General features: G+C 39.7%; 1 protein-coding gene across 28 annotated transcripts in view; it reads left to right on the top strand.

The window, feature by feature from the left end:
- Nucleotides 1-12,722, top strand: part of UBAP2L (ubiquitin associated protein 2 like) — a 44,705-nt gene that overhangs the window by 3,970 nt on the left and 28,013 nt on the right. For 14 of the 28 annotated variants that reach the window (XM_013976959.2, XM_018046169.1, XM_018046178.1 and 11 more), the window contains exons 2-8: nt 834-963; nt 2,552-2,629; nt 3,198-3,308; nt 9,444-9,645; nt 9,984-10,079; nt 10,477-10,522; nt 10,980-11,092. In XM_013976959.2, the coding sequence (XP_013832413.2) occupies nt 874-963; nt 2,552-2,629; nt 3,198-3,308; nt 9,444-9,645; nt 9,984-10,079; nt 10,477-10,522; nt 10,980-11,092 (736 nt within the window). In that variant the 5' untranslated portion in view covers nt 834-873. The remainder of the gene's footprint in view (nt 1-833; nt 964-2,551; nt 2,630-3,197; nt 3,309-9,443; nt 9,646-9,983; nt 10,080-10,476; nt 10,523-10,979; nt 11,093-12,722) is intronic. The other 14 variants (XM_005677456.3, XM_018046176.1, XM_018046184.1 and 11 more) reach the window with 2 other exon arrangements.

Consider the following 12,722-nt stretch of genomic DNA (forward strand, 5'->3'; position numbering starts at 1 on the left):
CAGAAGGACTTTCTTCCAAATAAAACTTTGTGCCAAATAATTTTGATTTGGGACAAATTTGGGATTCTCTGTATATTAAGGTGAGTGGTGGAGGGTAATTGCCATTCTGGTTTCTTGGAACTTCGGACTTAGGAAACCAACATAAGCAGCCACAAAAGCAGGGTGCTGGAATTATTATCCAAGGAACTGAGATTCTGAGCAGTCACTGGGGCTAATACATGCCTTGTGGAAAGTTGTGGGAGCCCCTGCACCATACTGAGGGACAGAAACTTGAGGGAGAAAAGCTAAACTTGAGCTTGTCCTTTCCCAAATGATGGAGGACACATGCAGCTTATGTTTAAAAGGTTGTAAGGCAGGTAAAGCTGTTTTCAAAGGTAGGTTGAGTACAGCATTTTAAATTGTTTTTATTTGAAGTATAGGCTAATCCCCTTCCTGGAAGGCTTTTGTTTCCAGGCTTTGCTGATTATCTTTCCTTCTGTCAGAGGGACTTTGGATATTTTCACACGGGACGACTTGATTATTAACATTGTTTTGCTAACTATTAAGATAGCAAAACTTAACAAAGCCTGCTTATAAGGTACACTAACCAGATTGTGCCCATAACTTTAAAACAAGCAAACCATCACTTAACACGTTTTATACATTTATTGTTCTGCAAAAATGGATTAGTACCCTAAAGAATTCATCAGACTATAAATGTCTCAAGAACAGGTGCATGTTGGTTTCTTTGAAGAAATGATAGTCGTGAAGGTGCTGATGAAAAAGGTTGAAAACATTTTACCTGCATTTAACATCTAAACTTTTTTTTTCTTCCTTTTTTTTAAATCTTTCAGTATTCTACCTTGTAAATACTGTTATTTGTATATACTGTAAATGATGACGTCGGTGGGCACTAACCGAGCCCGGGGAAACTGGGAACCACCTCAAAACCAAAACCAGACACAGCACAAGCAGCGGCCCCAGGTAAAGAACCCAAGGGATATGGATCCATGGGGTAGCCTTGCAAAGTTCTATGCTTTGGGTTATTAGTTTGGGTTCTTTATTCTTATTTTCTTATCCTTTCCTCTTTTCACTTGGGGCCTAATAACTGTTAATGACACACTGTGATGCAATGTGCTTATTTTTCTTGTTAATTTACTGCATTATGAGGCTTGGAAAGAATGGGTCCTGTGCTTTGTATCTCTAAGATAGTTTCCTTTATTCATCTGGGTTGTTTCAGCAATATATTTCTTATTTCCTAGAATTTCCACTTTGACATCTCTTTAGCCAGTCTTTGTCTTGCCACCTTTTCCTTTCCTTTGCTCTTGTTTTCCCTAACTTGTCTTTTATTTTCCTCTCTTGTCTCATTGAGGCCTAATCTGATTTTTCCTTTCCCATGAGGAGTTAGCGTCTTTACTGTGTTCCTTTAAGATTAACAAATGACACACTCTATAGGGTATTGCCCAGTTTTTTTTTTAATTTCAAGATTTTTTTAATATATTATTTTTATTATTATTTTACTTTATATTGGTTTTGCCACACATCAACATGAATCCGCCATGGGTGTACACGTGTTCCCCATCCCAAACCCCCCTCCCACCTCCCCTGCCTGCTCAGTTTTAAAGAGTAAATTAACCTGGGCACTGAGGTTTATGAGGTTTTTTTTTTTTTTTTAAGTTGAATTTAGATACTTTTTTTTAACAACCAGTTTGGTATTTGTTGGCACCTAATATGAATGAGTCAGTTATATTTGGTTATGGTCAGATAAATTAAATATGTCAGATTAGAACTTTTCTCTTATTCATTTCTCTTTTAATTCTCTTTACAGGTGAATTTCTAGCAGAATTCTAGTATTTATCTCAGCTGGGGCTAAAATTTCTGACATCTTACAAGCATACATTGGATACTTAGAGGATATGCTCAGTGTATCCTCAGACTAAACCTTATGCTATTCTCATCCCTAGGGAATAAGGGAGTGACAGTGATCATTGCAGAAACAGGAACAGGGTTTTCACATGATTTTGCAAATACATGAAATTGAATTAAGGCACAGATGTTTCAAAGTGGTGTTTGATCCCAAAATGAGTCTCTTTAACTGTGAACATAAGAGAAAAGCTCCATGCTTTTTTGAAGAAGATAGTGTGAAATAATGATAGCTTAACTCTGTGTTGTTATTTTGCTTATTTAAGCGTCTTACGTGGTGGAAAGAGCCTAGCAGCTATATAGTCCATGGGGTCGCAAAGAGTCGGACATGACTGAGCAACTGAAGTGAAGTGGTGGAAATGTTTTATTACTTGGTCATGTGTAACAGGGAGAAGGAAATTGGGGTGGGAGATGATGAATATTGATTGTTGTTCAGTTGCTAAGTTGTGTCAGACTGTTTGCAACCCCATGTAGCCTGCTGCCTGGGTTGCCATTTCCTTCTCCAGGGGATCTTCCCAACTCAGGAATCGAACCGCATCTCCTACTTGGCAGGTGGATTCTTTGCCACTGAGCCACCTGGGAAGCCCAGTTGACTGTGTTGGTCCCTCTCATTTCTCTAAACTATTGTCTCTTGATCTTGCTTTTTTAGGCCACTGCAGAACAAATTCGACTTGCACAGATGATTTCGGACCATAATGATGCTGACTTTGAGGAAAAGGTGAAACAAGTGAGTGTATTTTTGATTTGTCATAAGTTGTGGGAAAAAACATGAAGATTAAAGTGCAGTTAATAGGATTGATGCCTACCAGGATACTTTGCACTTTAGGTATTAAAAGAATTTTGACCTGAAATATGATAGGTTAAGCCAATACATGAGTGCTTTTATTGTCTGATTTACTGTGCCCCTTTTGACAGATACTTGTTCAAAGAGATTTTATCTTAATTTTAACCTCTTTATTGAATGACTTTGTTAGTACTGTTGTACAGCAACATTGAGCATTTGTGTTATCTAGGAAATATGGAGAGTCATGGTATACTGAAGCCTGTGTGTTTCTGCATTTGATTCTCTATTAGATACTTTATTGTTCGATTGTTTTATAAATATTTTGCCCCATCCTTAATCAGAGATGTTAGTATTTTGCTTTTGGAGCTAGAATGTCAAAATTCTGCATGTTTTGCTTTTTTAAACCTAATTCTTTCAAACTCAGCTGTGTCTTCTCCCTTTCCTTCATCTATTTTACTTTTTGGGAGAGTGCAAGCTTGTTCATAATGGTTGTTGATCTTTTTTCTTTCAGTTGATTGATATCACAGGCAAGAACCAGGATGAATGTGTCATTGCTTTGCATGACTGCAATGGAGATGTCAACAGAGCCATCAATGTACTGCTGGAAGGAAACCCAGATACGGTAGAGTGCTAATAAAGTGTTCTAAAAGTGGGTCCCTGGTTGAGAGGCTAGTAAATTCCAAAAATAGCAAGTGGGGCCAACTTAAAGCATACGCTCTTATTCTCCAAATAAAGCAAGGAACTGTGTTTATATTTGCTGGAGGTTGCAAACACTTAAAATTTATGTGCAGTAAATAGAAACAGATAAAATCAGTTTCTTTTAGTTGGCCTGGAATAATTGTTGATTCTAGGCTAATGACTACTTTCAAGACTTGGTTAGTCTGAGTGAAGAGTTGCTGCTAAATAGCCTTAGTTACTAATAGAAGATTTATTGCTGTTGAACAAAGCCACAGCCTTTACTGGATTCTGATTTCAGAACAGTCCCACCAATATTGGCTTTACATTTCACAATACCTTTTTTTTCCACAATATCTTTTTATCATGTGAACTTATTTTTGTTGAAGTAGCAGAGAAAGAAACCTTTTTAAAAAATAATTTATTTTGTTCATGAATTTTTGGCTGCACTGGGTCTTTGTTACTGTTCTCAGCCTTTCTCTAGTTGCAGTGAGGGGCTGTTCTTCATTGACGTGTGCAGGCTTCTCCCTGTGGTGGCTTCTCTTGTTGCAGAGCACAGGCTCTAGGCACACGGGCTTTAGTAGTTGCAGCGTTCGGGCTCTGTAGTTGTGGCTCGAGGGCTTAATTGCTCCGATGCATTTGGGATCTTTCCAGACCAGGGATCCAACTCATGTCCCCTGCATTGACATATGGGTTCCTAACCACTGGATGCCCAGGGAAGCCTGAGAAACAAACTTTACAGCTTGTTAACTATTCCTGGAGATGGTAGGAGATATTGGAGGAACTCTCGCCCTGGAATTTAGAGTTGATTTCACTTCTTCCTTTCCTTTCCTTTCTTTTCCACTTAATGAGAATGCTGTGTTTTGTTACTGTCTTACTATTGTATCAGATTGTTATGTCCCTTAAGAATAGGATGGTGCCTTACTAAATAATCTTTGGGATGTTCTGCAGTGTTGAGTAGAGATCTTTATTATTAGTTTTTTGAATGAGCAGTGTATCATTTGAAGTCATTTTCATTTACTTGATCTTACTCGAGATTTTTGGTTGCGATTGATAACCAGATTTCATCCATAGATTAACTGATTGATGTTACAGTGTTACTTTAGCTGAATGTTGGAGGTTTGTCAGTTTCTTTGAGACAGTGGGAAATAATAGTGAAAACTGTTTTTAGTCATTGAGTTTAGATTTGTAGATTTTTTTCTTCAGAAGTGTGGTCCTAGATTAGGTTTTACAACTGCTTTTGTTTGGAAATTACTACCTGAATACTCAGATAGCAGTTTTGGTTCATTTTGAGTTTGCTCTGGAGTAATTGCCTCAAGATTTTTCAGGGAGTAGGATGGAGATGGAAGTGGGACTACCTATGCTTTCTAAAAGTGTGTTTTTTGTTTTTTTTTGAGACATCGATGGAAGTTCAGTGGTTAAGACTCCAAGCTCCCAATGCGCTGGCCGTGGGTTTGATCCCTAGTCGGGGGATAAGGTCCTGCATACTGCATAGTGCGGCAGAAAAAAAGTGTGAAAAAATTTTCTTTTGCACATCACATTTTGTTTCACCTTCTAGTACTAGAAGTCTCACCTTCCACAGTATTAAAAAAATAAGCTAGAGAATGTAGGTTTATGCCCCAAATAAACCAGCAACTAGTGAAACCAATGGGAATCAGTCAACTGCCAGGAATGTTGCATGTATTTGGGTGGATGAGATCATATCAGAAAACTGGCAGTGCCTTTGGGCAAAGCATAGTAATTCTTTTTATGTATAGAACCCGTCTGGTGCCAGCAGTTGATAAATAACCATAGAGAAGCCAAAAGGTGACAGGTTTCTGAAACCTTCCAGGTTTTGATACAGATTAGCACAAACTCTTAAGGACTAACTGTTTTGAGTCTCATTTCCAGAGTTCCTGATGGCAGGTTTAGGTATGAGGTTACTATAATTTATGAATCAAAGCTACTGTGAGCATAAAGTGACCTACAACTTAATGTGGAATCAGGGTGGGTTGGAAGAATAGGCAACACGCTACTGCTAGGTCCTAGGTGGATGCTTAATATTTTTTTTGGCCAAGCTGTGTGTCCTGCAAGATCTTAGTTTCCTGACCAGGGACTGAACCTGTGTCCGCTGTATTTTAAGGCGAATTGTTAACCACTGGACCACCAGGGAAGTTCCTTTAGTATAGTTATTTATTTGGTCATGCTGGGTCTTCAGTGCTGCTTGAGGGTGTTCCTCTAGGTGGGGCAAGCGGGGACAGCTCTTTCGGTGCACGGGCTTCTCATTGCGGCGGCTTCTCTTGTTGCAGAGCACAGGCTCTAGGCACACAGACTTCAGTAGCTGCAGTGTGTTGGCTTAGTTGCTCTGTGGCATCTTTTAGTGTAGTTTTAAATTTACTTGTTTTGAACTTAAAAATGTTTAAATTGTGGTAAAATACACTAGAGGAAATTGACCAATTTAACCATTTTAAGTAAACAATTATTTGTCACTAAGGACATTCATGGTGCTGGACAGCCATTCTTGTTGTATAGTCACCAAGTCGTGTCTGACTCTTTTGCAACCCCATGGACCATAGCCCGCCAGCCTCCTCTGTCTGTGGGATTTCCCAGGCAAGAATACTGCAGTGAGCTGCCTTGACCTCCTCCAGGGGGTCTTCCTGATCTAAGGATCCAAACTGTGTCTGCTGCTGGGCAGGTGGACTTTTCGCCACTGAGCCACCTGGGAGGCCCTGGGCAACCATTCCCACTACCCTTTCCAGAACTTTTTCATTTCCCAGTTAGAAACTGTATCCATGAAACAATTAACTCTCCATGCCCCACTCCCAGCTTGGGTAAAATCTTCTGTTCGTGGTATCTCATATAAGGTATTGCCTATTCTTGGTACCTCATAAAAGTGGAACCAAATATTTGTCCTTTTGTGTTTAATTTAGCAAAATATTTTTAAGGTTTATCTGTATTGTGACTTGGGTCAGAATTTCAGTCCTTCGGAAGACTGAGTATATTGTGTTGTGCGTTTATAGCACATGTTGTATATCCACTCATCACTGGCGAACACTTTGGATTATTTGGAAATAAATTGTAGACATCAGAGTACTTTGATTTCCTAAATTCTTCAGCATGTTTTCCTAAAAGGATACTGTTTTATATGACAAAATTATTGTTAGCCCTGAGAAAGTTAATAGTAATTTCATATTACTATTCCATATTTTTAAAGTTATTTGATAGCTGTTAATGAGCAAACCTTCCTCAGCGATCAATGCAAAGAAATAGAGGAAAACAACAGAATGGGAAAGACTAGAGATCTCTTCAAGAAAATTACAGATACCAAGGGAACATTTAATGCAAAGATGGGCTCGATAAAGGACAGAAATGGTATGGACCTAACAGAAGCAGAAGATATTAAGAAGAGGTGGCAAGAATACACGGAAGAACTGTACAAAAAAGATCTTCACGACCAAGATAATCAGGATGATGTGATCACTCACCTAGAGCCAGACATCCTGGAATGTGAAGTCAAGTGGGCCTTAGAAAGCATCACTATGAACAAAGCTAGTGGAGGTGATGGAATTCCAGTTGAGCTGTTTCAAATCCTGAAAGATGATGCTGTGAAAGTGCTGCACTCAATATGCCAGCACATTTGGAAAACTCAGCAGTGGCCATAGGACTGGAAAAGGTGAGTTTTCATTCCAGTCCCAAAGAAAGGCAATGCCAAAGAATGTTCAAACTACCGCACAATTGCACTCACCTCACACGCTAGTAAAGTAATGCTCAAAATTTTCCAAGCCAGGCTTCAGCGATAAGTGAACCGTGAACTCCCTGATGTTCAAGCTGGTTTTAGAAAAGGCAGAGGAGCCAGAAATCAAATTGCCAACATCCTCTGGATCATGGGAAAAGTAAGAGCATTCTAGAAAAACATCTATCTATGCTTTATTGACTATGCCAAAGCCTTTGTGTGGATCACAATAAACTGGAAAATCCTGAGAGAGATGGGAATACCAGACCACCTGACCTGCCTCTTGAGAAATCTGTATGCAGGTCAGGAAGCAACAGTTAGAACTGGACATGGAACAACAGACTGGTTCCAAATAGGGAAAGGAGTATGTCAAGGTTTTGTATTGTCACCCTGCTTATTTAACTTACGTGCAGAGTACATCATGAGAAGAAGCTGGTCTGGAAGAACAAGCTGGAATCAAGATTGCTGGGAGAAATATAAATTAACCTCAGATATGCAGATGACACCACCCTTATGGCAGAAAGTGAAGAAGAACTAAAAAGCCTCTTGATGAAAATGAAAGAGGAGAGGGAAAAAGTTGGCTTAAAGCTCAACATTCAGAAAACGAAGATCATGGCATCTGGTCCCATCACTTCATGGAAAATAGATGGGGAAACAGTGTCAGGCTTTATTTTTGGGGGCTCCAAAATCACTGTAGATGGTGACTGCAGCCATGAAATTAAAAGACAGTTACTCCTTAGAAGGAAAGTTATGACCAACCTAGATAGTATATTCAAAAGCAGAGACATTACTTTGCCAACCAAGGTCTGTCTAGTCAAGGCTATAGTTTTTTCCAGTGGTCATGTATGGATGTGAGAGTCAGACTGTGAAGAAAGCTGAGCGCCGAAGAATTGATGCTTTTGAACTGTGGTGTTGGAGAAGACTCTTGAGAGCCCCTTGGACTGTGAGGAGATCCAACGAGTCCATCCTAAAGGAGATCAGTCCTCGGTGTTCTTTGGAAGGACTGATGCTGAAGCTGAAACTCCAATACTTTGGCCACCTCATGCGAAGAGTTGACTCATTGGAAAAGACTCTGATGCTGGGAGGGATTGGGGGCCAGGAGGAGAAGGGGACAACAGAGGATGAGATGGCTGAATGGCATCACTGACTTGATGGACATGAGTTTAGGTGAACTCTGGGAGTTGGTGATGAACAGGGAGGCCTGGTGTGCTGCGATTCATGGAGTCGCAAAGAGTCGGACACAACTAAACTGAACTGAGCACACAGGGGCATCGTGATTTGGTATTTGGAATCCTGGTATCCAGGATGGTAAACATGATAGTCTTGGCATTTGAGCTGAAACTTACTTGTACATGTTTGAACTTATTTGTACATATTTTCTGCAAAAATTATAAATCAGTATATGTGTATGTTTAAAACTTGAAATTTATAAGGAATTCTCTGGCAGTCCAGTGGTTAAGACTCTGCTCTTTGACTGCTGAGCACCTGGGTTCAGTCCCTGGTCAAGGAACTGAGAACCTGCAAGCCACAGGGCAAGGCAAATAAAAAAAGAACTTTAAGTTTATAAAATTCATTTTCCTAAGGAATGAGTTTTTGCACGATTGTTTAGCTTATTTTCCTTGCTATAAATATTTGTTCCCGATCTGCTTTGAGGAAGGTTGAATTGTATTATAGCAATTTCAGATGCATAAGGAGAACACAGTGAGTAAAATGAGACATGCTTCCTATAGTCAGCACGTCTCAGGGCCAGGGCTGTGCTTTCCTGACTGCTATTTGGTCTTCTTTTAAAGAAAGGAAATTGGTGTGTGTGGAAGGGGTGGGTTAGAGAGCAGGTGTAGTTGTTTTCCTCCTAAATTCTAGGTTGCTTAATTTGAGACTACTCAGGAGTCAAATGTGCTATTCATTCACTCTGAATTCAAAGTTAACTTTTAGAAACTTTTGAGTTTTCAGCTTTATTTGACATGGATAAGGCTATAAAAAATTGGAAATTACTGAATGCATAGGGAATTAGTGTTTTTAGCCCAGGAAGCACACTTGAAAGAAAGGACCAGTGAGTAACTAGGCCCTTTGACTAAGGTGACACCGAGTGACTGAACTGGATGGAGATCTTGGTGGCCCTTTCGGGAGCAATTCCTGCAGTCCATTTGCTCATAAGCACCTCCTCCACAGAAAGGGCTTCAGTTTTGCAGTGATAGGTGCAGAATTTGTTTTGAGGTCCTGTCTATGCCCTCAACTTAAGCAGAAGTAAACTTACAGAAGTATCTTAGATATGGATACTGAGAGACTGGTTAACAGTTGTTCCAACTTTTATCTCTGGTTTCCTGGTAGCAGCCTATACTGATCTGCCATGAATGCTCTTCCCTTCTTTAGCATTCCTGGGAGATGGTCGGGAAGAAGAAGGGAGTCTCAGGACAGAAGGATGGTGGCCAAACGGAATCCAACGAGGAAGGCAAAGAAAATCGAGACCGGGACAGAGACTATAGTCGGCGACGTGGTGGACCACCAAGACGGGGAAGAGGTGCCAGCCGTGGACGAGAGTGTATGCATGGGGCTTTAACAAAACCAGCTGTGGGTTAGTAATGTCTAGACTTGAGGGGTGTCAGGGCCTTGTGAGGCTAGACTTAGTAACCATTATCATTTTTCTTATGATCATCTGTTCTGAGATCTTGGCATTTTTTACATATAGGTTTTTTTAGCAACAGCCACAAGTTAGCATGAAATGACCTTTTTAGCTGTGTGTAAGATTTTTTTGACTGGGAACCATTCCCCTAGTAACCGTCATGTTCTGTCCTTCCAGCTCATTTTCTCTTTGTTTTTGTCTTCTCCCCATCATGGATGCATACCGTTTATATATATTTTTTCTGTTCACTTTACTCTGGCCATTTGTACTGTTCTGTTTTTAAATTTCAGTTCGAGGTCAGGAAAATGGATTAGATGGCACCAAGAGTGGAGGGCCTTCTGGAAGAGGCACAGAAAGAGGCAGAAGAGGTCGTGGCCGAGGCAGAGGTGATCAGTTTGTTGAGGGAATGGATGTTGGGGATGATACTCTTATTAGTTTAGTAGGGGTCTGCTTTATTTAAAAAAAAAAATTCAAATGGATGCTGGATACCTTAATTGTTGAGATGTAGTGCAAATTCTAGAGATTATTGTGAGGGCAGTGGGGATGAAGGTAGATGTCATTTCCTCTAGTATTTACTGTTATTACTATATTTGCTTAAGGATCTGGCAGTTCAGTCAGCAAAGAATCTTGTCAATAATAAGGATTGTCCTCTTATATTAACTGATATGCTGCAGAGTGAGAGACGGAACATCTAATGATGTCAACCACTTACTTTCCAAAGTTTCCTCAGTTGGCATGATGCTTTTATATCAACTTTTAAAATGTTTCCCTCTCCCTCTTTAGGTGGCTCTGGTAGGCGCGGAGGAAGGTTTTCTGCTCAAGGAATGGGGTGAGTTTCGTTGATCCAATGTCAAAGTCTTTGATTTTTTTTTTCTTAAGTGTTACCATAGTAGCTTGATGTGGTTAATATTCTGGTATCCTGAGGATAATAGGCAGCTAAGTAACCAAATGTGATCAGATAGATTGCTACAGTATTTCATCAGATGTGTGCAGACATTGGGCTTATTTTAGTGAGATAAGCATTTACCACCTGGATTACTTTTATCTCATAACTTCATATGAATACATATACCTGTTGTTTTTCCAAAATCTTCATGTGGATTTTATCGGTGGCCTATTGCTAGGGGAATGATAGATATATATAAGATTATATCATGAAATTTTAGGTAAGCTGATAAAATGAGGAAAAGTGAACAGACAAGATTCTAATTGCTCTCCTTTTAATTTCCACTGATGTTGATTAGCGCTCAGAGGCTCTTAAGCTTTTTATTTATTTTTTCTCCCAGAACCTTTAACCCAGCTGATTATGCAGAGCCGGCCAATACTGATGATAACTATGGCAATAATAGCGGCAATACATGGAACAACACTGGCCACTTTGAACCAGATGATGGGACGAGTGAGTGACTGTTTTATTCATTTTTTGTCTCTAGGAACCTAAGGAAGTAATTTTGAGGTTATACTAACATAAAAAAGTGGAGGTATAGTTTTTGAGTGCTGAGACAGGGAGAGAAAGGGATAACGGTTATATTACTGTGTACTCTGTATTTATTGTGTGCCTACAGGCACATTATACATGCTGTTTCACCTGATCTGTCACTGTTTTATAAAACAAACATTTATGATCACTTTTCAGATGACAAGATTTAGATTGCAGGAGTGATTATGAAATTTGCTAGTATTTGAACTTAGAATTTTTCGACCCTGTAAGGCCGTGTGCCCTTGCCATTATACCGTCAGCTCCCAGTTGTATTTCCTAGTGTTTCTGTTTGGCTTTGCCTTTTGACAAGATATCCAGGATTACTCAAACCACTACTTGTAGAGGTGAACAGGGCCCAGAATCAAAGCCCACTGTTAATTTGTTTTTGCATACAGAGATAGGAATGTCTTTTTCCTTTAATTTTTGGGAAATACCAGTATCTGGGCAAGAAGAAAATCTGGAGACTTTCAGCCTCTCATTGTTGGATAGTGTTCTGGGTGTGGTAGGGTATTATGGGATTTGCTTGTTTGTTGTTAGCTGACTTTGGTGCATATCTGGGTAGCATAGATGTTTGTGGATATGTCAGGCTTGTGGGACACACCAAGATGTATTTGGAAGTAAAAGATACTTTTATTACTTTAAATGAGAGCAGCCTCTGGGTTCCAGAGTATTTTCTTCTGAGGAGATCAACTATCTCCTTCTGGCTGAGTCAGCACATGGAAAGAAAAGCCTGAGAATTTTTTTGTCTTACAGAGGGGGGATGGGTTAATAGAGGAGCATGAAATAGGCTCTCTTGACTCCTTATCCACTTAAATTTGCCTTACCCCCCTTTCAGAGATCTGTTATCTTAATCTTGCATCTTTAGGAAGGTCTTTGGCACAAACTTCTTCTCACCTACTGCCCACAGTATGCTATACCTTAGGTCCTGAGTATTACATGCTTTTTGTTCGTCAAGGTGTCTTAAAAGCTCATTTTGAATACAGATTTTTCAGGGATGGAGGCTAAAGTTATTGTCAAGCTAGATAACTTTTTGAGCTTCCTTATTGGCTATGAAATGTCCTTTTCTATTTTAACTTTGGAGGCATTAGAACTGCTCTTCATTCATCTCTTGATGGCTTTTTAGAGCATTGGTAGCAGTCTGAATAACAAAAGTTGAGGGATTTGTTTTTAGTTGTGGACAGAAAATGAGGTATGGAGTCCCAGTCCTAGGTTGGTTGGAAAAAGAGGAGAGGAAGAGGTGTGTGTTTGCTTATACCATGTAGAGAAGAGCAAATTTGGGAGGCTAGGATCAGAACTTTTGATTTGTGGCTGAATGAAAGATTTTGTGCTGCTGCTGTCATCTTGTTAGTGTTGGGTTAGCTCCGTGCATTCATCCTTGTTAGTTTGATGATTTGAACTTTTCATGCATGACCTCTTTTTATGTTTTCATGATAGCAAACTTCAAATTCCCTTTTTATTTTAAAAAGAGACTGAAATCTACCCTTAAAATATCCACAGGTACAGTGGGAGTTGTGTGTTGGGGGCAATCATTCTCATTCACAAGCAAAAT

This window comes from Capra hircus, chromosome 3 (assembly GCF_001704415.2).
Source record: "Capra hircus breed San Clemente chromosome 3, ASM170441v1, whole genome shotgun sequence".
Taxonomy (NCBI): Eukaryota; Metazoa; Chordata; class Mammalia; order Artiodactyla; family Bovidae; genus Capra; species Capra hircus.